The 26,476-nt window shown below is 45.9% G+C and overlaps 1 protein-coding gene across 5 annotated transcripts in view; it reads right to left on the reverse strand.

Moving 5' to 3' along the window:
• Nucleotides 1–498: 498 nt before the first annotated feature.
• TNC (tenascin C) overlaps nt 499–26,476 on the reverse strand; it is a 73,632-nt gene continuing 47,654 nt past the window's right edge. For 3 of the 5 annotated variants that reach the window (XM_041406908.1, XM_041406907.1, XM_041406905.1), the window contains 12 exons: nt 20,824–21,096; nt 16,566–16,688; nt 15,212–15,355; nt 13,918–14,037; nt 13,261–13,404; nt 11,741–11,871; nt 10,031–10,163; nt 7,938–8,089; nt 6,619–6,715; nt 5,101–5,262; nt 3,015–3,178; nt 499–1,812 (listed from right to left, as the gene is read on the reverse strand). In XM_041406908.1, the coding sequence (XP_041262842.1) occupies nt 1,702–1,812; nt 3,015–3,178; nt 5,101–5,262; nt 6,619–6,715; nt 7,938–8,089; nt 10,031–10,163; nt 11,741–11,871; nt 13,261–13,404; nt 13,918–14,037; nt 15,212–15,355; nt 16,566–16,688; nt 20,824–21,096 (1,754 nt within the window). In that variant the 3' untranslated portion in view covers nt 499–1,701. The remainder of the gene's footprint in view (nt 1,813–3,014; nt 3,179–5,100; nt 5,263–6,618; nt 6,716–7,937; nt 8,090–10,030; nt 10,164–11,740; nt 11,872–13,260; nt 13,405–13,917; nt 14,038–15,211; nt 15,356–16,565; nt 16,689–20,823; nt 21,097–26,476) is intronic. The other 2 variants (XM_041406909.1, XM_041406906.1) reach the window with 1 other exon arrangement.

Genomic DNA, 26,476 nt, shown 5'->3' on the forward strand with positions numbered 1-26,476 from the left:
CACAAACCTGAGCCTGTCTCCAGGAGCTCTTCGGATCTGCCAAGGTAAATGACACCAGAGGCAGAGCTAGACAGCTCTGGGATGTTACCAGAAATGAGGAAATCATCCCATAAATGTCACTTCTTCCTCTGACTGTCTGCAAACAGACTGCCAGAGCTTTCCAGTGCCCAGAAACACTGATCCAGTGCCATTTCCTCATAGCTTGAAAAGCATCTGGAGAGCAGAGCATATTTCTTCGTTACTGGATTTGTTCTCCTTTATGCTGACTATCATTTACTGTGATGAACACCTAGGAAGGGTGATTAATTACAGATAATTAATTTAATATAGTGCTGCGAGTGCCCTGGAGGGTCAAAGGAAATTTATGCTCCCCGTGCAACACAAACAACGTTCAGGAGTGTAACTTCAGCCAGGAGTGAGGCAAGAAACATTTACAAAACATTTGCAAAATGTTTGCAAAATGCAATCTTGAAGTAGGTCAGAGAGACTGGATTAAAACAAGAGATCTTTTATTGTCTTGAACTGCAGGGTGTGATACAGAGGAACTACATGGATTTTCATTCATATTAAAAAAAAATAAAAAAAGAGAGCCCTTTATTTACACAAGTGTTCAAACTGCCCATGGTACCTAACAACAACTCTGGGTTCTCTTTGTTTTGCTTTGTTAGTTATTCCCACCTAGATGGAGCAAGCATTGGTCAGTAGCACTTAGAAAAACATGGAAGAAGCTCTTGGGCAGGAAAAAAAAAAGAATTCTCTTCTGAAAGAACCCAAATCCTCATGGGCATTTCACTGTAACAAACCCACCAGAATAATTACAACCAGTCACTGACAAAAAGGAACAGTTTTCAGTAGGGGCTCAGCAGCCTAATTCATCTCAGTCTGTCTTTATTTCCCCATCTAAGTAAATATATCCTGGACATGCACAAACTCCACATGGATGAAAAAAAAAAAAAAAAGTAGAAATTTATTTAAAAGTAATTGTGCTTTTATTTATAAAAAAAAAATTTACAATCAGACACTGTCCTGCTGTGTTTCCAAAAGCATGGTTCTCTTAAAAATGACAAAATGTAGCTTATTATTATTATCATTATTATTATTATTACTTTGTCTTTATATTAATAATATTAATCTTATGTTTAAGTTTAAAAACCTACTGCTTTCCCTTCCCATTCCCTCCTTCTCTGTGGTACTTGATATATATAAAAAAGGCATTCACACCACCAATTATTTTAACTTATAACTAATAATAATAATAGTGATAATAATGATAATTAATCTTACACATTTCTGTGTGTAAAATATGGCTGGTTCTAAAACAAACTACCAATGTACAAAGCTGTTCTCCCTCCCCTCCCCTGGGCCACCCAAGAGATCGTCAGATGTCGGAAGAACTTTATCCCAGACGCTTTCTGGCAAAAAAATAAAAAAAAAATTAATAAAACAACACAGAACCCTTGAGATCGTTGTCTTTGGTGTGGAGGACGTTCCTGGTGGGCAGCTGGAGCTGCTCTGCTGGAAACTCTGGGATGCTTTAAGGCTTTTTTTGTTTGGAATGCTGCAAAGCCTCTGCTGGCCGCGGCTCACCGATGCTTTGGTACCAGTCCCAGCTCCTCACAGCCCCAGGCCAGCAATGCCCGAGGGTCTCCCCACACCCCCCTCTCCATCCCCTCCCCTGCCCCTGCCCACAGCCCCCGGGCTCTACGCTCGCTTCCGACGCCCCTCCAGGTTCCGGAAGCTGGAGGGTCTCAGCTTCATCTCTGCAAACTGGATGGAATACTCGTGGCCCTTCCAGTGGAACCAGTTGACACCCTGTGAAGGCAAAGGAAGAGGTTGGAGGTCACACTTTTATTTGCTGCTCCTGGTTCAGACTGGAGAAGTTTCTGGTTTGGGTATAGAGGCACCATGAAGTGGAGGAGCTTTGGGAAGCACAGGGGCTGTGGAATGTCCAACCTGTACAAACCCACCCACACGAGGTCACAAAATGCTGGAAATACACACTGGATGGGCTGGAAGGGACCTTAAAGATCATCTTGTTCCACTCCTGCTGTGGGGAGGGACACCTTCCACTATCCCAGGCTGCTCCAGCCTGGCCTTGGACACTGCCAGGGATCCAGGGGCAGCCACAGCTACTCTGGGCACCCTGTGCCAGGGCCTGCCCACCCTGCCAGGAAAGAATTTCCTCCCAGTATCTCAGCTAAACCTATTCTCTGTCAGTGTGAAGCCATCCCCCCTTGTCCTGGCACTCCAGGTCCTTACAAATCTTCTCTCTCCATCTTTCCTGTTGGCCCCTTCAGGCCCTGCAAGGCCACACTGAGCTCACCCCAAACCTTCTCCTCTCCAGGTGAGCAATCCCAGCTGTGCCAGCCTTCCCTCCCAGCAGAGCTGCTCCATTCTCTGATCCCCTGGTGCCTCCTCTGGATCTCTCCAGCAGTGCCAGCTCCTCCCTGTGCTGGGCCAGGGTTGGGGCAGCTCTGCAGGTGGGGTCTCACCTGAGCCCAGGGCACAGGGGCACAATCCCCCTGCCCTGCTGCCCACGCTGGGCTCAGCCCAGGGCAGGGGGTTCAGGGCTGGGGCAGCTCCAGCTCTCACCCCCAGCACCCCCAGGTCCCTCTCCAGGGCTGCTCCAGCTGCTCATCCCAGCCTGGATTGATCCTGGGGTTGCCCTAAGCCAGGTGCAGCACCCTGAGCTTGATCTTGTTAAAACTCTGTCACTCAGAGCTGTCCCTCCTTGCCTGGCTTTCATGGGAGGAGAAATATTTTTGTTTCACATGTTGAAAACTACAGTTATTCCCTGCACGGTTGGGATATTGCCTTGGAAAATCAGACACAGCCAACAAGATTGTACCAGCTGATGTTAAATTCCTGTTTTGTGAGCCCATACATTTCCCTATGTTCCTGGAGAGTGGGGGAAGAGATGCGGTGATTTTTGGCTGGCTGAACCATCAGAAAAACCCATAATTGCAATTTCCCTTCCTCTCATGCATTAGAGAAGCCTTCAGAGCCAAACTCACCTGACTGTGGCTGTTGTCACCATATCTGCCCATCAGGTTGACTCGGTGACAGTTCTTGTACCAGAAAGCTCCTTTGTATGACAGAGCACAGTTGGTGATGGCAGAGTCGTGGTCTTTGTCAAAGGTGGAGAAGGACCTTCCATTGTGGTAGGTCATGGAGTCACCTGGATGGAGGGGGCAAAAGAAAGAGCAAGGTCAGTGGGTTGCCTGGTTTAGCTTTCATGAAAATATTTGGACTGTGCCATGCCCTGTCTACATCTAAAATTTTTAAATTTGACTTTTTTCATACAGAGAGAAATGCACAATTTTTGGTTTTGCAGGCAGGTCAAAATATTTTTTCATGTGGTCTCTAATTCCCAGTATATGAAGTGGTTTTTTTTTCCATGCAGGCCAATTTCTATACTTGCTAACAGCTGGATTTTCCAGTGTGGACAAACCAAGACCAAAGAGGTGTTCACAAGGAAGGAATCAAGATCAAAAGAGTCTCTATACTCACTGAATCTTACTCATGATAGCAGTTACTACTACTCTGCACTAGACAATTTGCCTTAAATCACAGAATGATGGAATGGTTTGGGCTGGAAGGGATGTTAAAACTCATCTCATTCCACCCCTGCCATGGCAGGGACATCTCCCACTGTCCCAGGCTGCTCCCAGCCCTGTCCAGCCTGGCCTTGGGCACTGCCAGGGATCCAGGGGCAGCCACAGCTGCTCTGGGCACCCTGTGCCAGGGCCTGCCCACCCTGCCAGGGAAGGATTCTTCCCAATATCCCATCTAAATTAAATAGACATTAATTCTGCTGCTGCATTTCCTTTGTATCTCTGTAGTCTGGGTAAAAGCTCCTGTGCTGGTCACAGGGCAGAGCCCACACCCACACCTCTGCTCTGGTTTATGCACCCAGCAGTGTGAAATTATCTCCTTTTAAGACATATTGTTAAACTGGATTTATCTCTTAATCCTCTGAAGCCCTGAAAAGGATTCACCAAGGGCTGCAGGGTTTGCCCCAGTGTGATTATAAAAGGCAGATGATTTGTTCAGCAAAATCATAAATCACATTACAGCAGGGCTTTGCTGCAAATTCTACTGACAGGAGAAGAAGCTGTGCCAGGCTATTATTGGCTGTATAAATGACAGCCAAGATTGGCCAAATGAGATATATTGTGGTTTAATACACTTGTTTCAAACCTGCCATAATCAGGCCATAAAATATGGCACAGAGGATATAAATGCCTAGAGGATATAAAACGGAAACATAAATATATGGATATGTTTGATTTTTGAACACCTCACTGTCCTGGCTTGTAAGATATGGTTTGGGGGTGTGTATTTCCCATCTGTCAGAGCTGGGGCAGTTCTCCTCTGTGCATTGGGCAGTTTTTTCTTTCTCTCTCCCACAGCCAATCCTCCCTCCAGGAGATCTCTGCTGTCCATGGCCACTGAGTGTCCCTGCATGGCTGATCAAATTCCAGCATCCCATGGGGAGATGCTCCACCCAGGGCAGGAGCCAAGCATTCCTACCTGGATACAATCTGAGCCTGGAACAGCACAGCAGCCTTTGCCCACTGCATTCCCAGAGGAGCAGCTTTCTCCTGCCCTGCATTCCCAGAGGGAGAGCAGGCCCATCTCCAGCAGCCCTGGAGCTTCAGAGGAAAACTCCAGCCTTGTGCAGGATCCCTGCTCCAGCAGAACCACAGCTGGCACTGCAGGAGGGCTGAGCCCCCATGGGATGGGACTGTGCCACCATCCTGACACACAGGGGGACAGCTCCTGCTCTGACTCTGGCAGTGTTGTTTTATATTACTGCATTGTTTATTTTATTTTTAAATTTTCTTCCCTAATAAAGAACTGTTATTCCTTCTCCCATATCTATCCCTGAGGGCGCCTTAATTTCAAAATTATAATCACTTGGAGAGAAGGTTTACATTTTCCATTTCAGGGGAGGCTCCGGCCTTCCTTAGCAGACACCTGTCTTTTCAAACCAAGACACTCACACAGGAGAGGCACCTGCTGATCTACAGTATTCACACAGTTTCCTTGAGTTAATGGGAGGAATTAGGAGCAGGGAAAGTCAGTTTTTGCTCTCACCTGCTGTGCCGCTGTAGCCATCCACGCGCAGGCGGTAGCGGCTCTTGGCGTCGCCCACGCTGAAGCGGTCATACACGGCATAGGCTGTGTCCCCCTTGTCCCTCAGGTCCACCCGCAGTTCATACAGGCCCTGAGAAGTGATTTTGTGCAGGTTCTCCAGACCTGTGGGCAGGAAGGAATGTTTGTATTGATGCTGAATGGTTTTTTGCCTTTTTTCTTTTCTGAATTCTCTATATTCTTTATACACACATTTGGAGCTCTGTAGCCTATTGCTGCATTCCTACTTGGTTTTCCCAGTGCTTTTCCCTACCTTTTCCCTAGGCAGAAAGACAAAACACATTCTAAAGCCCCTACCCCATCTTGGTTCTCCCTGGGAACCAAAAAAAACCCTCTTTGAGACTCATTTTCATCAACAAAGTTCAGTTCCATCTGAGGGGGGAGGATTTTGAAGGGGCTTGAACTGGGGGGAGATTGCATCACCACTTGTGCTCCTAATTGGTGGTTTTGTCAATTATGCTAATTTGCAAAATTTATAAAAACTGTGTTCACCCCCTGGGGGAGGGGCTTTTGTGGACATTTTCCATATTCACCTCTAGAGGCCTCCAATAAAGATCAACCTTTACATTGCTCCTATACTAATGTTATCTCAAAACGGTGCTGTTTGATTTCCAGGTTCCTTAAGGCATCAGTCTCTCCATGTTTTTTACTTTGTTTTGGTGGGTTCAGTGCTGGTCACTGAACCCAAAGCCATTCAAAGTACTGGACATTGCTGAAATAGAGAAGTGGCCAAAGCTCTCCCTCCCATGCAAAACCAGGACATTTGCCATGCCATTACTCCATAAATGGGGCCATACTGGACTGTACAAACAGAGGACACCAGCACTGGTGAGGACACTGAGCTGGATCAGCTCTAGGGTAATGTCAGCACAAAAGCAAATAAATAGTCCCAGGCTGACTGGGAGAGATCTTCCCTTCAAATAATAGAAACAGGCTGGACAAAACAACCAAAGTTGTGCTGTGTGATCATCATCATCATCATCATCATCACCATCATCATCATCATCTTCTTTCATTTACAATCAGAAAAATGCAGCACAACCTTTGAAAATGTGGAGGGTTTACCTCTGTTTTACCAAAATGTGAGTTTATGACTTCTATTTGCCTTCTTTTCCTCTCTGGATCATCAGCCTTTGCTGCTGGGGGTGTCCCAGGAGGACAGGAAGCAGAACGTGCTTCCCAGGTCACCTCTGACTGTTCCCAGAGCCCCAGGGAGCACTGGGTGGGTTCATTTGGTGACCCCAGCATGGCACCTTTGAACTGCAGCTGGGGGACTGGCTGAGCCTGGCCCTTTCAGTCTCCCTCTGTAGGGTGTCCCTGGCTGCTTTTCTCCTGTTCCCCTTTACAAATATTCCTGCCAGCTAAATGAAGGCCTCTCAGTAGCTCCTGGACTTTTGGGCTGTGCTTCTGTTTTGTTTTTTGGGTTTTTGTTTTTCAAAAATACAAATTTTCAGCACTTACCTATCCAGAATTCATCCTTAGGATCTCCAAACCCTGCCACGTAAGTATTCCAGTTCTTGTAGAAATCTTGCTTTCCATTCTGACGCCTCAGGAACACCTAAAAGCAGGAAATGTTATGGACAGACTGCCCTGACCAGAGGGGAAGAGCTTTTACAAACACAGAGCTGAGCATTTCTCCTGCCCTGCCTTTACCCCTCCCAGCAGAGCTCACTGCAAGGACTAAGTTGCACTCAGGTTTTTGGATGCTCCATGTATTTTTTAAGTCTCCAATTTCTCTGTATGGTTCTCAGGCTCCTCTGCATGATGTGGCCTCTCAGTTCCTGCTTTCTGCCCTTTTAAACCCATCCTGCAGCTCTGGATTTCTCAGCCAAGGGTTTTGCCATCCCTCATCTCCCAGCCAAGCATTCCTCCAGCTCCTCCTGCCTTTCTGTGCCCTGGCTCCCTTTGGCATGTTCAGATTTGGGGATGTCAGTGTGGAGAGGTAGCATTTACTGCCATTCCTTTGTTGGCTGGGTGGGATGTGTCCCTTGCACTGTGGCTTTGGAAGCCACTGCACCCTGTGGCTGCTGAACAAATGCTTCCCCTGGGCCATGCTTTAACCTCCCTCACTCCCTCTCTCAGTCAGACAGAGTCAGTTAAACCCCCCCTCTCCTTGGTGATTATTTAGAAGACATGTTATCCAATATGGTCATTTCAGCAGCCCTTCCACCAGTGGAGAGAGATCAGGGCTGAAACCAGGGGTGTGACCCATCCTTTGGAGACACCTCTCTCCCCTGCAACTACGGAAAGAGCTGGCAACCCTGCACTGGAGCATCCTACTGTCATAGTTTTTCAAGAGGGACTTATCTGCCTAAGTGAACTGAAGAAAGACTGTCTTAGAGGTGGCAAACTGACTGGAAATTTTAAGTTTTGTTTATTTACATTGTCAGTGGAAAAGGAAAGGTTGTGGGGAAAGGAAAACTGTTCTGAAGGGTTTGTTTAAATTTTTACTTTTTTTTTTTTTTTGTGTTACTCTTAATAAAATTTTCTTTATACCCTTTTAAGGTTTTGAGCCTGCTTTCCCTTTCTCCTAGTCCTACCTCACAGCAGGAAGTGAGTGCACTGGTGATTGGCCAGCACTGAACCCACCACACTCATTGGTGCATTGGCTGGGAAACCTCAAAATTGGTGAAATCTCAAATTGGTGAACCAAAACTGCTACACCTACTCAGGATAAAACTCCCCAGTTTTACAGACATGGCAGCCCTACTGTGATAATAACACTCTGAGGGTGCCTGGGATGAGCAGGATGGGATGTGCTGCCCCGGCCCCATACTCACGATCCAGCCGCCCCCATCCTCGCCCATGTCACAGAACACTTGCAGAGGCTGAGCCTTGTCCCCGTTCAGGTAAATTGTGTAGAGCCCAGAGGTGGCTTCTCCATTCAGCAGGGCCTGGGAGCAGTCCTTGGGGTAGGGATAGAGGAGCCCAGCTGCACACACAGGGAAGAGAAAGCATTCCTTAGGAAATCAGCAGTTACAAGGAATGTGCTCAATGCAGATGGCTGAGGAAAATCCCTTATGGGACAGCTACAGATCCCAGGAACAGGTTTGTAATTGCATCCTGCATACAGAACATCCACAGGATACAGCTGGTGAGGTGAATTCTTCTTTTGAATGTGGTTTTTCACATCTGTCTGCACTTCTGGAAGTGCTGGGAATGTGAGATAACTACTCCCTGCTAGGATGGCAGTGCATCCTCCAGCTAAAAGCTGAAATTCAGGAGCTGTGTTACAGCAATTTTTGGGGAAAAACAAATCTACCAATCTCTGCTCATGTGACAGAAAATGGAAGGGGGATACAAAGACAGGACTTTGATCAAAAATAAATTAATTGTGAGTGTTTTGCTAGCAAGGACAATATTAAATGTGTTATAAAGCTACACTCCTAAAAAACAAAGCAAACAGCAACATTTGAAACTACAGGAAAATGTTGTTAAGCTTTTCTTTCTGACAACAAGGCAATAAAATCATTGCAGTCAGAACAATTTCTAACCCCCCTAAAAAACCCTTTCTTTTTTTGTTTTTATTCACTCAGGTCATTAACTTTTTCAGCCAATTAAGTGTTGTTCCACGTGAGTCCAAAGAAGAGTTTTTACCTGCAGCTTCTCACAGAGTGGCTGCTGGTCCTTGCCAGTGTTACACATCCCTGCCTGTACTTCAGCTCCAGAGAATTTCCCAGAATCATGGCATTGTTAAGGTTGGAAAAGACTTTAAGATCAAGTCCAACCATTAACACAGTCCCACCATCATGTTCACCACCATGTCCCCAGGGGCCACCTCCACATGTATTTTGCAGGGATGGGGACTCCAACACTGCTTATTCCAATTCTTTACAGCTCTTTCCATGAAGAAATTTTTCTGATATCCAATCCGAACCTCCCCTGGTGTGATTTGAGGCCAAGCAAGTTTCCACCAGCTTTGGGATTTGGAGAAAAGGGCTCCTTCAGTGTTTCCCTGTCACTAAATAGACACGAATGTATTTTTGGAGTTAAGGCCAGTCTTAAGCCTCTGCCTGAATGAATCTGACACTGTTCACATAGCTGAAGGCACCTGGTCAGTTCCTACTCGTGGTCAATTTGCCAAACATCACCTAAATACACCCAGATTGAATTCCTGTCCTCTTTCTGGATGAATTGGTGACTTCATCCTGCTCTGCACAAGCAGTGACAGGGCAGACTTGGGGCTGGGGGACTTCTGGCAGTCCTTGGGCTGGAGTTGGTGCCAGCAGCAGGAGGGGAATGGGAATGACTGAAGGTCCTGCTGGGCCTGAAAGGCTGAAAACTGGGAAAAATGAGACAAATGACAGGCAAAGTGTCACAGCTAATACAGAACAACTCCTTTTTTTTTAATGTCAGATGTGAAGTGACCTTCAGAGAAGCCAATTTATCCTTGCAGAGCTGCCCTGTTGGGCTGGAGCTGACATGCAGAGGGGCTTTGAGACAGCCCATCTCAGAAAGGGGAGAAAAACCTGCCCAGAAATCCATCTGCTCAGCCCCCAGCACTGATTTGTGTGGGCCTTTGTGGTTTGCTTCATTTCAGCTCCAAACTCTGATTTGTTTTCCCTGCTCGCTGGGATCAATACAGGGAGAAATCTAAGTGTCAGCTGGATTTTAAAGAATTCCTGCTGATATTTCACATGGGCAAGGAAGGATGTTAAACCAGACTGTGAGGCTGATGTGGATGGATATTGGGATTTCATCCTGCCAAGGGAAAACAGGTCTGGGGGAACAGGGACTTTGCACCAACACTACAAATGGATTAAAATCTTGTGTGGGGTCTGTGTCCTCACAGCAGAGCTCAGCAGTATTTAGATTATTTTAGATTAGTATTCAGTATTATTTTAGATAATTCAGATTATTTTAATGTGCTTACTGCTGGTGAAAATGGTCTGGATGGTTTTGCTCCTCAGGGCTCCACTCAGGGCCTGCAGTTTCACTGTGTACTGCGTGGAGGGACTCAGCTCTGTCAGGCTGTAGGAAGTTGTCTCGGGGTTTAGGATGACTTCCTGTGGAGAAAAGAAATAATACAGGGAAATCTCAGAGAAATAAATCATAATGACCAGAATGGTTACATATTTTGGTCTGTCACTTTTTTTTTTTTTTTTTGTCATAATCATTGATGGTACCTTTAACCATCTGGATTAATTAATATAAAGCTACTCCAAGCTAATCTTTAAAAGTTCAATAAAGCCTGCCTGGAAATGAATGTTTACCATCATAATGTATAGGCTGGGAGGTTTGAAAGCAAGGCAACATAAATGTTTACATGTCCTGAATGTACAGATTGTGAAATTCATTAAAAAATGGGGAACTCATCATTTAGGACAGGGAAATGTTGCAATACAGGCTTTAAAAGGCAGTTTTGCTGTGACATTAAAAGACTGATTTTCAGTGTGCTTGAGGAATTTGCCTTCCTGAAAATTAGAATCCTCTCCATTGATCCAGGCTGGGCATCCAAAATTTTCTTTTTTCTGGGATTTACCTGATTTACATTTTAGCATTTATTATTATCTAATTATGTAGGAACAAATTAAAATTATAGGAGAATAAGAATTACTTCCACAGGCAGTTCATCGTTCCTTAGACACCCCTTTGTGTTGCCGTGTGTCATCATGGGGTGCCTCAGTGTCCCTGGCTTCTCCCTGAAGTTTCCTTCCCCAGGTGGGGTGTCAATCACCTCTCCCTTCCCCCACCCTGACTCCTGCTGGGCACTGTCTATCAACCCAGAAATTCCAGGGGAGCACCAAGTGATTGGCAGGTTCAAAGGATGCTCTCCACCCCCTGGGGGGTCATTGGCCCACCCAGGTGTCCCTCTCACCTGAGACCCCCTCCCCTGTGCCTGGCTGGTGCTCCCTGTGTTCCCTCCCCTGGATAAAAGGATGGGCACACCATGCTCCTGAGGGGTTGTTACTGCATTTAGAGGCCATGTGGCCCATAATGAAAACCCTGGATTAACCTCCATGAGGACCGACTCCTTCTTCACCGTCGCCTTAAAGGGTTTCTCCAGCACAGGGAGGCCTGAGGAGTGACCCTCTTCTACCAAGGAGCCCCAGCCATAAGCACTGGAGCTCAGCATGCCCGGACTCGGCCCCACATGCTCAGCTGCAGCTCACAGCTAGCCAGAGCATCTCTGGGGTGCAAAACACCACAGGTGCCGCTGTTTGGCTCAGCAGCAGGGACCAGACAAGCCAAGGTATGTCCCATTCAGTAATATTGGTAAAATCCAATACCTTTGCACAGGGATTTCCCCTGAGTTCAGAAAAGTGAGTCACATCCTTTGGGGGTGTGAGTTTACTCCATGATACAGGTCTGGAATGAAGGAAAATGTTTGTGCTTTTATCTGTGTTGTGGAGGGATGAAAGGCAAAATTCAGTCTTCAATGGAGCTTCTGTTTCAGGGTATAATGTAAGAAAGTCCTTTAGGAGGTTTTAAATGCATTTGTGTTCAGTCTAGCACTGAAAGAGACAGTGAGTAGTTTTAAATTTAGTGTTTAAATTAAGGCACACAGTTATGCTGTGTTGCTGGACACTTCAGAGCATCTCCACTGCCCAGATTTGAGGCACAGCCCCTCAGGTTTATTTACCTTGACTCTGCCATCAATGGATTCATAGATCAGGAGATATCCAGTGACTGGAGCACGGGGAGGCCTCCAGCTCATCACAGCTGCTTCTGACTGCACCTCGGTGGCACTCAGATCCCTTGGAGCATCCAGCCCTGCAGGAGACACCACAGCAATTACAATCACATCCACACAATGTGAATTCCACAGGTTATCTTGTGGGCCGTATATTAAAACAAGCCAGGTAAACAAACCTTCTCTCCAGAGAAATTTGAAATGAAAAAAACATTTCAACCTTAACTTTTGTGGTTAAGAATTAATTTTCCCATTGGTAATTTAAAATAAAGGTGTTAACTTTATCTAAGTTAAAATATTGCCTTGTTCCAGGCACCTTATTTTATGAGCAATTGCACTAAAATGTCTTTTGAGACAAAATTGTGCATTTCCTTATTTCTCACAAGAAGACAGATTGGTATTTACATATTCTCAGGAAATAAAACTCTGGTTTCCAATTATGCTTTTTTAGAGTAGGAAAACTTTTGAGAATAGGAAATCTTTATAGAATAGGAAAACTTTTCCTGCTTGGTCTGGCTCCAGTCTCCAGCTTCTCTTCCCCTCTGTGATTACAGGACTGGATTGGTGTGGCTCCCTAATTAATACCCAGGGACAAGCCAAGGCAGGAAAGTGAGAAACATCCCTGATCCCATTGATGCTCATTGAAAGCCACGAGTGTGAAACCAGCCAGGCACCTTCAGCAGCCAAAGAAGAGCTCCTGCTCTGTGATTCTGCAGAACTGGTGATCTCATATTTTTATAAGTTTTGGTCCATTTGCATATTGGATTTAATTGTCCAATTACAGCTTTAGCTTATGAAGTCCCATCCTGCTTGTTTTTCTCTCTTCATTCCATTGTTTATGCTCTTGGGACTGAAATTTGGATAATTTGTCCTTGGTCCCTGGCACTGTTGAGTCAGGGACAGAAAGACTCCAGTCTTTTGGTGGACCAGAAGGCAGAAGTGTTTAATGAAAGTAGCAGGTCTTTTATAATGTGACTCACTAGGGTGAGACTTGATTGGTTTCAAAGTAGAAATATCTCACACTATTGGTGAACTATGAATAGCACACTGTGGAAAACCATAACTATAAACGATGGTTACAGAAGGAGAGATAATAATTGTTTTAATTCTTTCCTCTAAGATTCTCAGGCTGAGCCTGGGAGAAATTATTTCTGTTCTTTCTTCAACTGAACTGAGAATATCCACCGGTCCCCAGCTAGAGCAGGAATTGTTTTGTCTCCCTGCTCTGTGCACAGAGCTCACCATCCCCTCATGTGAAGCCCAGACCCACACACTAAAGCAGCACAGAATCTGAAAAAAATAAAAAGCTAAACCTGAAGCATCAGTGACAGAAAACCACCTCTGGTCAGCCCCAGCGGACAAAGGTTGACACAAACGCTATGAAAATTCAGGTTTCCAGTGAAAAAGGCAGCAGAGGAACAGAGAGCAGGTGGGCCTAGAAGGGCTGGCAGCTGTGGGTGGGATGGCACCTGTGGTGAAGTGGGTGGAGAGGCTCTCGCTCCTCTGCGTGCCCTTCTGCGCGTGGACGCTCAGCGTGTACTCCGTGGCAGGCTGCAGCCCCTTCAGGTCGTACTCCACCGTGTTCCCGGAGACCAGCTGGGTCACTTCTGGCTCTGAGAACAGAACACGGCAGAAAGGAGATGTTGATTTCATTCAGACTCGTCATGGTGTGCTCAACTCCGTGCTCCACTCACTGATTTGTTTTATTCCTAGTTGGTGCAAGTGTAGAATGGTAAAAGCCCAGGGCTGTGCTGGCACCTCTGCTGAGTCTGGGTTCCACCAGAGCCCTTTCTCTAAAACTGTGAGCTCTCTCTAGTGTTCACAGGGATTATAACATCGCCTCTGATTCCCAGGAATCTCCCTTATGTCTGTTCATGGCTGAATCGAGAGTGCTGCATAAAAACAATCAATTTTTAAATGCTTCCAGCAAAGCCCCTTCTCCAAATAACAGCCCCGAGGCTGCCAGGGATGCCCAGGGTGGGATTGTTGGGGTGTCTGGGCAGGGACAGGAGTTTGATACTAATGGGTCCCTCCAACTCTTGATATTATGTGATTTTCCTAGAGTTACAATCAGCACCTCTTGAGAGCTTTAACCCTTCAGCTCCCACATTCCCAGCTCCTCTCACCTTCCTCAGAAGAGTAGGACACCACGTAGTTATCCACAGCAGCAATTGCTGGCTGCCAGGTTGCCAGAGCCTCAGAATCTGTAATGTTCACCACCACCAGGCCTGATGGGCTGTCCAGAGCTGGAAGAAAAACAGATTGAAGGAATTTGACAAACATTCTCAGCTCTGTGAAATGCTCTGCTGGAAATTCATGAGAGAAAATGCCCAAAACTCAGTGCAGCTTTTACGACTCCCTTTGGAGCAGTGGAGCTCTGCAGGAAAGACGTCAGTGCCTATGAAGAGACACCAAAACCTCCACTGGAAAGGGAGGTCAGTGCTGGAAGAGATGAAATTCTGGGAACAAACAGAACTAACCATGTTCTCAGATCACTTTTGATACCATCAATCTCAACAGCTCTGTCAAAGATGACATATTTCTCTCAACACCCTCAAATCTGGGTTGTTTTTTAGAACAAATTCAGGAGACAGAGCTGGGAAAAATAACCAAAGTGACAGCAGCTGATGGCCACTGTGACCTTCCAGCAGCTTGTTTGGAACAAACCAATCCCACAGCCAGCCAGGCATCCAAAATCCCCCCACATCCTGCTTTGCCTCCTCACAGGACTCCACTTTTCACACAGGTTTATGCTCTCCCTGAATTAAGATGGATCTTTGCCTCCAGAACAGCTGGAATGGGTTATAAATCTCCTGTCATTATCCAGTACTCATCATCTTGCTCTCTGCCTCAGCTTTCTGAATGTTTGTTAGCCCCCAAAAAGAATACAAGGAGGGCTCAGCAGGAGCAGAGTGAGCCTTCATTTCCTGCACAGATATTTAAAGAAGAAATCAGGACACAGAATGGTAAAAAAATATTGAGAGAATATTGAAGGAAAAAATCAGGAGAGAGAATGTTTTTATGCTTAGGACAATCTGGAACCTGGGACATGTGAAGTTCACAACAGAAACTGGCCTGAACTGCTCAGCTCAGCTGGCCCTTTGCTCCCTCATCTCACAACCAGCATTATTTAAAAAAAGAACCAAACAAACTTTGTCTTTTTTTTTTTTTTTCTGCTGAATTAGAATGGTAAATGCATGAATTGTCTTCCTCTCACATGTTTATTTAGCAAATGGGAGCCTCATCAAATTTACAAGTTCCATCTTTGTGTAAAATGCAAAGACAAAGAAGGCATAGGGAAAAGAGCTTCCTACAGTTTGTGTGGTCAGCAAAAATGGGATCTTGGTGGGACTGCAGCTCCAGCGCCTGAGTCAGATGATCCATTTAAAGAGCTGCTATTTCCTGCTTTTACATTATTACCTGTTTTCAGGATGCCAGAGACGGGCTCGCTTTCTTCAAAGCCTTTCACAGAGATGACGCTGACATTGTAGTCCACACCTGGGACCAGCTTCACCAGCTTGGTCCTCGTCTTGTTCCCTTCAACTGTGACAACATTTGGAGTACCTAGGATGGGGCCAAATGCCAAGGGATGAGTGACACAATACTCCAGGAAATGCTTGAAGGGTGTTTTTCAAGTTAAAGACATTATGGCCACCATGGATGTGCTTCTACAGCAGGAGATGAATTTTCCCATTTAGTTACAAGCACTGGTGTCAAATATTGTTGCCATAACACCTAAATCTAAATAATTGGTTTGTATTCAGTAAGAAAAATCAACATTTTTAGTGGAAGGTGTCCCTGTCTGTGACAGGGAGTTGGAATGAGATCAGCTTTAAGGTGCCTTCCTATGCAAACCATTCTGTGATTTCTGTTGAGAAAAATACAATTTCCCAGAGAAGGTGTAAGGAGAAACCCCTGCAGTCTCTGCCTGGGAGCTCAAACACCTTGAGGACAGGACTTGCAATTTAGATCTGCCTTGTTTGTGGTGGGGGCTGGAAGAGTCTCCTTTACCCCCCTCATTTAGAATAAAGATAAATGTTATTTTAAAAGGTGCTCTGTGTGTGGCTGAGGATTTAGCACCCATATTTACTCCAAATCCTGGGTTTATTCCAGGAAAGCACTTAGACAAGTGCCTAACTTTATGACTGGATTCCTGTCCTTCTGTGGGACCTCTGTATTTAAAGCTGCACGTGTGCTTTCTGGCTATATTGTCTAAAGATCTAAATCTTTCCTTGTCTCAGTCAACAGCAGCGGGTTTTTGGTGCTGATGACTTTAGTGTTTGTTATTTGGCTGTTTCCCTTCAGAGATGTCCCTACATTAGCTTAAAAATCCATTGAAGTAGAGGAAGTTTTTGAAGTTGGACACTAAACCAGAATGAGACAACGTTGGAGAGCACTGAGTAAATCACTGCCTTGAAACTTGGTTATAACCATGGATTCTGGTGATTATCTCCAAGGGCCATCTTTTCCAGTGTGCTCAGCTCATGAAGTGCCTACAAAATAGTGACAGTTTGGAAACTAATCCTTGCTGAGGAGGTTCAGACAGACACTTCTTAGGAGTACAACCACTCCAGCATCCACCTCTGAGCTGCCTTACAAGCCCTGCCCATGGGATGTGGACACAGTGTCCAGACAGAGGTTGGCTGCACATCCTCATTCCTGAAGAAGAAAAAGAGATGATCTGTGCAAGATCACCTGGGAGATGCACTGAAAGGAGGGATGGCAGCCCAGCAAACCCTTCCTGCTGTCCCTGGCAGCCCCTGTCCCTGCTCACCTCCCGTGACGGGGACGTAGGAGATCCGGAAGTTTTCCACGCGGGAGCGAGGAGGGGTCCAGCTGACTGTGGCAGCATTTTCCGTGATGTCAGAGAAAGAAATTCCCTTGGGAGAGCCAACCACTGTCAGGGGAGAACAGAGAACACACCACACAGGAGGAAAAGGTAAATCATTTGTTTGTCAGTCCTTAGTGCTGGAAAACTGATTTGTTTTATCATCCTAAACCACGAGCTGGTGCTGTCAGCATTCTGCTCTGAACAACATTAATGCAGGGGGTACAAAACTGAAGGGTTTTATTGCAGGAACAATCTATTTGCAACAAATTTTCCTTTTTTTCAGGACCATTCCAGTATTGCATAGGTTAAAAATACCCAATGTGAATCTACATACAAAAATAACAGAGATTTCAGTGCTCTAGAAAATCAGGAGGAACATGCACAGAACTTACATTCTGCTACCCATGGGATGCTGTATTTAAGATTTTTTCTATCCCAGTTTCACTTGGAGGATTTTTAGACCTTCCACTGAGCCCCAGAGCCCCCTGTGACACACAGCAGTGACAGCTATGGACAGATCTCTCTTCCTGAGCATGAAGTTCCTAATGCAGGATGCTCCAAGGAGACCTGGCCTCAGGTGTGGGAGCCCATCAAGGCTCCTCTCAAGGACTCACTCCTGGAACTTCTGTTGGCTTCAAACCAGAAGCAACAAGATTTTCCTCCTGGAATCTCTCTCTGAGCCCATGATTTTTCTTTCAAGCACACCCATCCAGAGAACATCCAACTACAGCCATCATGAGAAAGGCACCTGCAGCTCTTTGTCGTAAAACTTTCCCTGTCAAAACCTGAGCACTGCACTTGCCCTCATAAATTAAATCAGTAAGCTGGGCAAACAAAGCCCAGATTTTACCAAAAAGAACCCAGACTTAAACCCAACATGTATCTGAAACATTCTAGTTGGAGGCTTAATTAAGATCCTGCAGAACAAGCATGGAAAGGGCTTTGGAAGGATGTCGTGAAGAGAGCTGCCACTTCCAGGTTTACACTGAGCATCCCATTTCCAATCTTTCCAGCTTTTTTTGGCTGTAACCAAAACAATCCTGAGGTATTAAAAAACAAACAACACACAGAGAGCAGGCCATTAATACAAAGAGGAGAGATCCCAAACATCAGCCACTTGAAGAGGAATGGAGACAGGCTGAGAGCAGGGGAAGGGGGGCAAGAGGAGGAAAAAAAAGGGATTGGGCTTGAAATAGTCTGGAAAGAACGTGCCTGAGGGAAAGGAGTCAGAGGCTGTTTGTTCCATGTGTCCCCAAAGCAGCAGGGCACTAAATCAACTGAAAGGCAAGGAAAGAAAAACAACTGAGCTCTCAAGAGAAATGTAAATTATGTCTCTGGAGCTCGCTAGAAGTGTTGTGTTGGTGGGGTTTGCTCACGTGAACAAGCCAAGGGAAGAAAAGAATTACAGATAAGAAAGGAAGCGAGGTGGGGTTGGAAAAGCTACGTGGCACAAAAAGGTGCTGCTGATTTGGGTACAGGCTGAAGGAAATCAGAGAAAATAAAGAAAAGGTAGGAAAAACAGAGAAATTAAAATTAGATTGGTTTTGCTTTACATTATAGGTGGCCTGAGAGACTGAAGAAAAAGGGAAGTGGTGATTTTGGAGACCAAACAGATGGACCAGCATTTGGTGTGCATACACATGGAGAATTTCAGCCTTTCCCAGAAAATAAAATCCCCAATCCATCCCACTTGGACTCTGCTGTGCACATTTCCATGGGCCTCAGGCTTGTTTTCTGCTCCAGGTGAGCTGCATGACAAAGAGCAGTAAGAAGAGCTTTGATGTGAGTTTTCCACATCCCCAAGTCCCCCAGCTTTCCTGGGAGAGATCCTGGCAGGAAATATAATGGACCATCAGAGCATCTGTCCTGGAATGAGTCCCAGAGCTGGGAGAGATTTGCACCTTTGAGCACAGGGAAATGAAAAAGAAACGAATGAAATCATCTTCTTGGGCTACCTGAAAGCCAGAATGAAGCAGGCATGGAAAGCAGCCAGTGAGCTCCTGACCTGGCCCTCACAGAGAACCTCAGGTCATCCGTGGGGCAGGCACAGGTGAATTATCTTTATCCTCCAGCATCATCCCCAAAGAGCTGTATGAGAGACAGGGAACTCTCCTGAGAGGCTGCTGAAGCACCCAAGGTACCTGAGAGAAGCTGTTTTTTTAGGGATGTTTTTTGCTAATTGTTTTGCATTCTCAGCAGACTAGAGGAGGATGTGCCCTGGCTTTCTTCTCCTCATCAACAGGAAGCAGCAGGTTGCATTTATTACAAATCAAGAGCGTGTGAAGTGTTTTGTGATCATCTCAGGAAAAAAATGCTGTCACAGTGTGGCAAAACACCACTGGAAGAAGAGCAAAGGAGCAGTATGAGACTCACACCTCCTACAAGGATATTAATTGGACCATAGATGTGTTGTGATCTCCTAGTGGGGATTAAATTGCACCTTAACTGAGATTTTACAGATAAATGTCTAAAAAACACTAACTCTGAGAGCAGCAGTGGCTAAATTCCCTCTTCAGGAATAGAAATATTTCCTTGCAACCACAATGGAAATGCTATAAATATCCATATGTTTGTGCAATAATCCACTCCTAAAAAAGAAATTAGTTGGCTCCCTTGGCAGCCACCCACCCAGTGTGGTGTAACCTGCAGCCCAAGTTATTTAGCTGGGTTTTTGTGGCTCTATTGTCCATTATTCATGGGCTATTTACAGCTGACAAACATCTCTTGGGCTATTGGCTCCAGTAGGTGACATGTGCTAAATCTCCCTGCAAGGGCTGCACAGGGATGTAGTCATGAGGAAAATGATGACTCTCAGTGGCTTCCCATAAATATCCTGGAGTCTCTGAGGATGGGGACCTGCTGCTAGCAAGTGCAGTGGGATTTAAACATCCCTCTCCATTAGGAGTCAACGAGCAGGAGCCTGGCCAAGGGGGGCTGCTGATGCACCTTCTGCTTCATGGAAGTGTCTGGGGGATTGTGAGGGTGGCCTGGCTGTTTACGGCAGGGATGTGATGGCAGGAGTGCAGCTGAGCCCACAGGCAGCAGGGTGGAGGATGAGGAAGAAGAGAAGGAGAAGCTGTTCAACACTGAGGTGTTGCTGCCTGGCAAATGCCTCCTTTAGGCATTCCTTTTGTTTTGCTCACTCATGGAACTTACAATCATATCCTGAGCTGGGAGGGACTGAAGGGATCGCCCAGCCCAGCCCCTGTCCCTGCCCAGACCCCCACCAAGCCCACCCTGGGCATCCCTGGCAGCGCTGTCCAAAGGCTCCTGGAGCTCTGGCAGCCTCGGGGCCGTGCCCATTCCCTGGGGAGCCTGGGCAGTGCCAGCACCCTCTGGGGGAAGAACCTTGCCCTGAGCTCCAGCCTGAGCTGCCCTGGCCCAGCCCCAGCCGTGCCCTGGCTCCTGTCCCTGTCCCAGAGCAGAGATGGGAGCTGCCCCTCGGGAGGAGCTGCAGCCTTGGTGAGATCTCCTGTCTCATCCTTTTCCTTTCCTCCCATAATTAATTTGATTTCAAATTACCCCATTTTCACATCAGCAAGCTCAACATTTTTTCAAGACCAAATTTGGCTCACAAGACTTTGCATCATATGCTTCAGGTTTGAATGTGCTCCACGATTTTGGTGTGGAAAAAAAGATTGGAACACTTCATATAAAAGTGCCAAATTGAAACGCTTCAATTATGAACCTGAATAAAAGCTTTGATTTTGCAAAGAAACTCAAGTCAATTTGAATTACCCAGCACATGTTGCTCCTGGTAAGATCAGTCTAAATTAATGGCGCTTAGGCCTTTGCTGATCAAGCCATAAATAAACTTCTCAATGGCCTTGGTAAATTCATTTTGTCATAACTCTTTCCTAGGGAGGTAAACTGTTGTGCAGAGTTGGGATGTAATTAGTCACAGAAAATCACTGAAAGGGCCGATGCACAGACAATATTTCTTGGCCCTCAAAGACAGTGTTTTAATTGCCACACTCTGCTGCCTAATTCCTGGTCATTAAAGTAATTCAATTAGACCATATTAAATAGACAGTGACGAAGCTTGGGAAGCTGGGACTGATTACGAATAACCACACCACACTGAAGCTGTGACTTGGACAAGGGGCATGCAGGATCCAGTTCAGGACACCTCTGGAACAGCTCGAGCTGGCTGTGAAAAGGAGCAGGGAATGTCACACTTTCCCCACTGCAAAGACAATACCTGTGGATGCTACTGTGTTTACAGGCTGGGAACGTTGTCCACTGCTAATTCCATAGAGCTCAATCTCATATTCAGTGCCCTCTTTCAGCCCTGTTATATCCTGGGTGCGCTCATGGCCTGGCACTATCAGCTCCAGGGGGTCAGATTTCCTTTTGGTGTCCCTGATTTTTAGAACAAAGCTGTTGAAAACCCCCTCATCTGCAGTCCAGGAGAGACGGAATCCATCTGGGGTTGCGTCTGAAACCAGAAGGTTGTCGACCTCGGGTTCTGCTTCTAAAAAAGGAGAAGATAGCAGTGGGGGAAAAAAAAAATAGTTTTTAATCAGTTGATCTGAGACCTGCCTGAGGTCTGGCTATAGCACACTGCAAGAATCCAACCACAGTTCAAAGCAAGGGAAACAATCTGCCAGCTATTAAAAAAAAAATAAATATTAGTGTCATACAGAAGAGGATAAATGTGAGTGTGTGCAGGCCCATTCTGACTTTCACTCTTGAACAGCAAACCACTGCATGGACACACAGTTTTGTCTCCCACATGCAGAGTTACACATGCTAAAGGTGAGTTTCCTGGGCATTTATCACTCCCTACCTGTGTGACACATTTATGGCCAATAAAAACAAGCTCTTGTTACAGAACTGCATGTCTGGAACATTGTCAGACCTCTCTCTGCTAGGAGGACAACATAGAAGCCTCTGAAAATTCTTTTTCTCCATGAAAACCCCTTATTTCATGCATTTCTGGCAGCTGTGGTGATTCTGATCTGATGAATCCTTTACTGTGCTCTTAAACTGCAAAGAGGAACTATAAACATTCCTCTCTTAAACAGCACCCTTCAATCTAAATGCAAGAGCTGCTGCCTTTGGTTAATGAACCCATTCAAAAGGATCCCAAGGGTTGTAAGTTATTAATTACCTGCAAAACACCTCTAACTCTTATGGTCAGGCACCATTAGCTAGAAAAATGCTGCTGGAGTGGTTATGTCCTACAGCAGCTCCAGTGCAATCCTTCCTTCCACACACAGCCATTCCTATTTATTTCCTCTCAAAACTCCCACCAGATTCCCCTTCCCAGCTTCACTTCTGCCCAGACAGGAATGTGCAGATGAGAACTGATGGTGCTGGGGCTGGAGAATCAGCCTGCAATCATTTCCGAAGAAAGCTCAAGTGCTGCTGGAACACAGCAGCTCTGATGTGGTTGGAAGAAGGAGCTGGTTTGAGGAGAGAGGTGCCAACTTTGGGGTGGCGATGATCCCACTGTGGGTGGAACCCACATGGAGAAACAAAGAGAGGAGGCCATGGGAAGAAGTCCATGGCTCTTCCTGAAGGTCCTGGTGGCTGGAACATGGGAGAATGCTGCTGTTGGAGAATGCTGTTGTGCCCAGCTGTTAACAAGACGAGCTCTGCATGCAGCCATTCTTCTTTCAAGACTTTGTTAGAGGTACCTGCAAGACCAGAACTTTCACCCCTCAGGCCCCCACATGCTCCTCCACAGGATCCCTCAGAGGGAGACATCCAGTTAAAGGGAACAGAATTCCACTGCTGAACCCATCAGTCATGAGGAGTTACGTGGAGCCACGACGCAGAGAAGGATGCAAAAGCCAAAGTTTGCACAAAACATCTTCCATGTGAGAAGGAAAGTGAGAGAGAAAAGGGTGGAAGGGAACAGTTTGCTCACATTGAAATACCTGTAACAGCCAGAGCGCTCAGGGGCTTTGTTTGGTGCCCCTTGGCAAACCCATAAAGCAAAACCTCATAGCCAATGCCAGTAATTAGGCCTTTAAGCTTCAGCTCTCTCTGGGCTCCCGAAAGGAGGAACTCCTGTGGGTCCAGCAGCTTGCCAGAATCCACCACGACTACTAGAAAGTTGTCAAAGGCATTCTCCGATGCCATCCAGGACACTGTGAACCCATAGGGGTTCGTATCAGACACTGTTAGGTTTTCCAGTGGGGGCATGGCCTCTAAAAGAAGGGAAGGTGCAAAAACACACACACACACACAAAAAAAAAAAAAAAGAAGTGAAAAACATTGCAAATTAGAAAGTGTCACAGATTCCATCAAACAAAAATCACATTTTCCCCTCTAGTGTGGATCTAATAGTCAGGACCACAAGATGAGGATTTTCAATGGAGCTCAATTTTGAATTTTTCTCAAGGCTCTCTCAGCACCTCCTCTCACAAGCTCCACTGGAACCCCTCCCAAGCTGCCTTTGTAAGCAGATTTCTGCTGCTACCCTTGCACTGTAAGAAAGTTATAACAAAAACTGCTTTAGAAATTGTTCACATAAAGCTTTCAATTATAGTTTTACTTCTCTCCACCATCAGTGCTTTAGAGACAAGCCTCAGTTTGGGCATTCCCAACTCCTGTATTTTGCTTCTTCACCTATTGCATGTGAATATCTCCAGTGTTAGTTTTCAGTGCTGGAGGGGTCAGAGGTGCCAGAACAGGAACATTAATCACTCAGGGTTACAGCCAGTGCAAATCAGCTGCTGCTGGGCTCTGTTGACAACTTAAAGAAATTCCACTGAGGACTCCTTTTTCACATCAGTGTGACATTTGTCAAAGTGAAAAGACGTGGAAAATGCTTCAAAATTTATCCACTAAGTGTCAGAAAAAAAAAAAAAAAAAAAAAAAAAAAAAGGCCACAAGGTTCTCAGTGTATTTTGCTCACTCAAAATCTGACAAGTCAAAGAGGAAGATCAGGTGGCTCTGCTAAGCCCTGGCCTTGATCCTGGAACCCGGGCACTGCTTGTACTTCTCCACAGTATTTGTCCAGCCTTGCTCTGTTGGCTCAGGAGCTGATTCAGCCAATCTTCCAATCACTCAAAATCCCACTCAATTCAGAAAACACCAGTTAGTTAAAGGCAGAACCTTCTCCTGAAAAGGGCTTTGTGTTTGCTTTTGACATTTCACAAACACTGACATGGATTTTGTTAGAATTTGGCATAAAAATTGCCACCTGAAGAGTTATCATTTGGAATTCCTTATGTATTAATATTTACACATTTGAGTACTCATTTTAGAGATATTTTTGCATCTTATTTACTTCTAATCAAGCAATCTCCAATATTCATACTTTGAGTAGTTCTCTAGAAAGGAACATCCTGGGACAGGAGGTGTTCCACGAGCCAGTCCTGTCTGATGAACTTCTGAGCAGCAGGCAAATTTCTCCCTTAAACTTCAGGAGTTATAAAAGCAGATTCTTAATGACAGACTCATGGAATCACAGAATAATCTGGGTTGGAAGGGACCTTAAACTCATCCAGTTCCATGGGCAGGGATACCTTCCACTATCCCAGCTTGCTCAGAGCCCCATCCAACCTGGCCTTTTAACTCCCTTTAAACTAATCCTGCTCCTAGGAAATTTTTTAAGGTCAACATTCCTGTTCTGACCCCTCCTTGCAGCAGGTTTTCAAACAAACTCCGTGCTGGGGAGATCCTTTTGGGGACACACTCATTTCCCTGAGCCTTGCAAGAAAGGGACTCCAAAGCTTCGAGGTACCTGTGGTGACAAAAGCAGTGAGGGGCTCAGTGTGGACACCTGCCCTGGTGGTGCCCTGAATGTGAATGTCATAGGCAGTGTGGTCTGTGAGGCCTGAGATGTGGGCACTGCGGGTGCCCCCTGGCACCGTCAGCTCCTGGGCTTCCTGTGCCGCCAGGGAATCTTGGATTTTGATAAGAAACGTGGCAAAGGGCCCATCTCGGGTGGTCCAGGACAGGTTGAAGCTGTCAGGGGTAACGTTTGTGAGGGAGAGCGTGCCCAGCTGTGGCTCAGCCTCTGGGGGAGAAAGGAACACAGGTGAACAGGCAGCTTTACTCAAGGGGGTGGGGGAATCAACACAGGGGGATTGGAGGTGCTCAAAAATAATGTTTTAGGCTTGTTTTGCTGTGGTTGAATTAAAAAAAAATTAAAAAGCAGCATTGCAAGAGCTATTTTCTCAGGTTTTGGAAAGAAGCCACTGAAATTAGTGCTGGCTTTTATATTTTTTCATTAAATTTTCTTAAATAAACTCAACTTGCCTAATGAAATCTGGGCCTGGTTTGCAGAAGCACCAATAACATACACATACAAATTGTGGGAATTCCACCCTGGGAATTTGATGGGAATACAGACCCACAGCAATTCCAAAATAGAGAAAGTTGGATTCAGGCAGGAATCCATGAAATCCCAGTCCAGGTTCTGTTTGGTGTTTCTGTTGCTTGGAGTTGTAGATACTTCTATTTTTGGACTCTGAGGTTTATGAAGGATTTCAGGGATTATCTCAGCACTAATCTCAGGCCAAAACCTCCCTGGACTCCATAGATAAGGTGTTCCTCATCCTCTGATTAGGCACAATCAGAGAATGTCTAATAAACAATAAACCCCACAACACTGCTCTTGCTCTCCTTCCTGACTGTTCAGTGGTCAGGGCACCTCCATAAGAAGCCAAAACTTTCCTTTTCTGCTGGAGAAAATTCAAATTCACATCTTTGCCCTGCCAGGAGAGAAACTTGTCCTTCAGGAGAGGGAGAGCTCCTTACCCATTCTCTTTTAAATCTCTTACACTTAGCACAAAAATCATTAAAGTTTCATTAAAGGCCAGAGAGAGAACAAACATGACCCAACAGTCAGAGGATCAGAGAATCCTGTGTTTGCTCTCTGGGCTGATTTGCCAATTTTTATGTTGCCAATTGAGTAGGAACCAAGAACACCTTGGGAAATGCAGCCAGTGAGACACAGAAAAATAATGATGGAAGAGTGATCCATGCTGGGAAGGAAGTCAGAGAGAGGATCCCACTAACAGAGAGTGGTGAAAGAGTGAATTTTTCTTTGCTAAAACAAATACTGCTGCAAGATATTCCAACTTTTACTCCCATCCCTCATTGCAAGACTTTTAAATAATAATCCACCTCCTTCTCTGGAATTGTCTGGGAAGAGGTGAATGGAAGTGGCCCCGATTAAGGACACAGATGTCACAGATGTCATGCTATCAACCAGTGACCATGGATGCCTTCATGACCAGCAGGGAAAGGAAAGTACCACCATGGTGCTCGTGAAGACAGGCAAGGAGATGAAAAAATATCCACAAAGCAAAAAGGCTTGGGTGGAAAATCCAGGAAAACTGAGCCCTCAGCCCCACATGCAGCTCAGAGAGGGCAAATGGAGCCTTTCCAACCTCAACGTGGCATGGCCACATTCTTTCACATGCCACCTGCATCCATGGTCAGGCACATTCCCATCATGACAGCCTGACTCCCAGGAATGTTACATGCAAAATGAGCTGGAATCATATCCTCAGGCAAGTCTTAGTGATCTCCTGCCATCCTGGAAACACCACCATCCAGGGAAACAAGACAGGCTCTGGAGACTCAAAGGGAGCAATGCAAGGGACACGGTGGTGGGCTGACCACCAAGAAAAGGGGGATTTGTTTTTTGAGCCCTGCTCTGTGCTGAGAACATAAAAATCCTGGGCAGAGAAAATATCAGAACCAGCAGAAGGTGGCCAGACCACTCCATGCAGTTTGGATTGATCATTTCACATGCGGCACGAAACTCCCACCAGAGATGCAAATGCCTTGGGAGACATTTGGGTTTAAGGAGGACAAAACTGACATGCAGGAGCCTCTCCAGGCTGAGAACCACATGGAGGCCTCTCTCCCACCCCCAGCACAGCAAG

Source organism: Onychostruthus taczanowskii, unplaced genomic scaffold (assembly GCF_017590055.1).
Source record: "Onychostruthus taczanowskii isolate IOZ18803 unplaced genomic scaffold, ASM1759005v1 scaffold25, whole genome shotgun sequence".
Classification (NCBI taxonomy): domain Eukaryota; kingdom Metazoa; phylum Chordata; class Aves; order Passeriformes; family Passeridae; genus Onychostruthus; species Onychostruthus taczanowskii.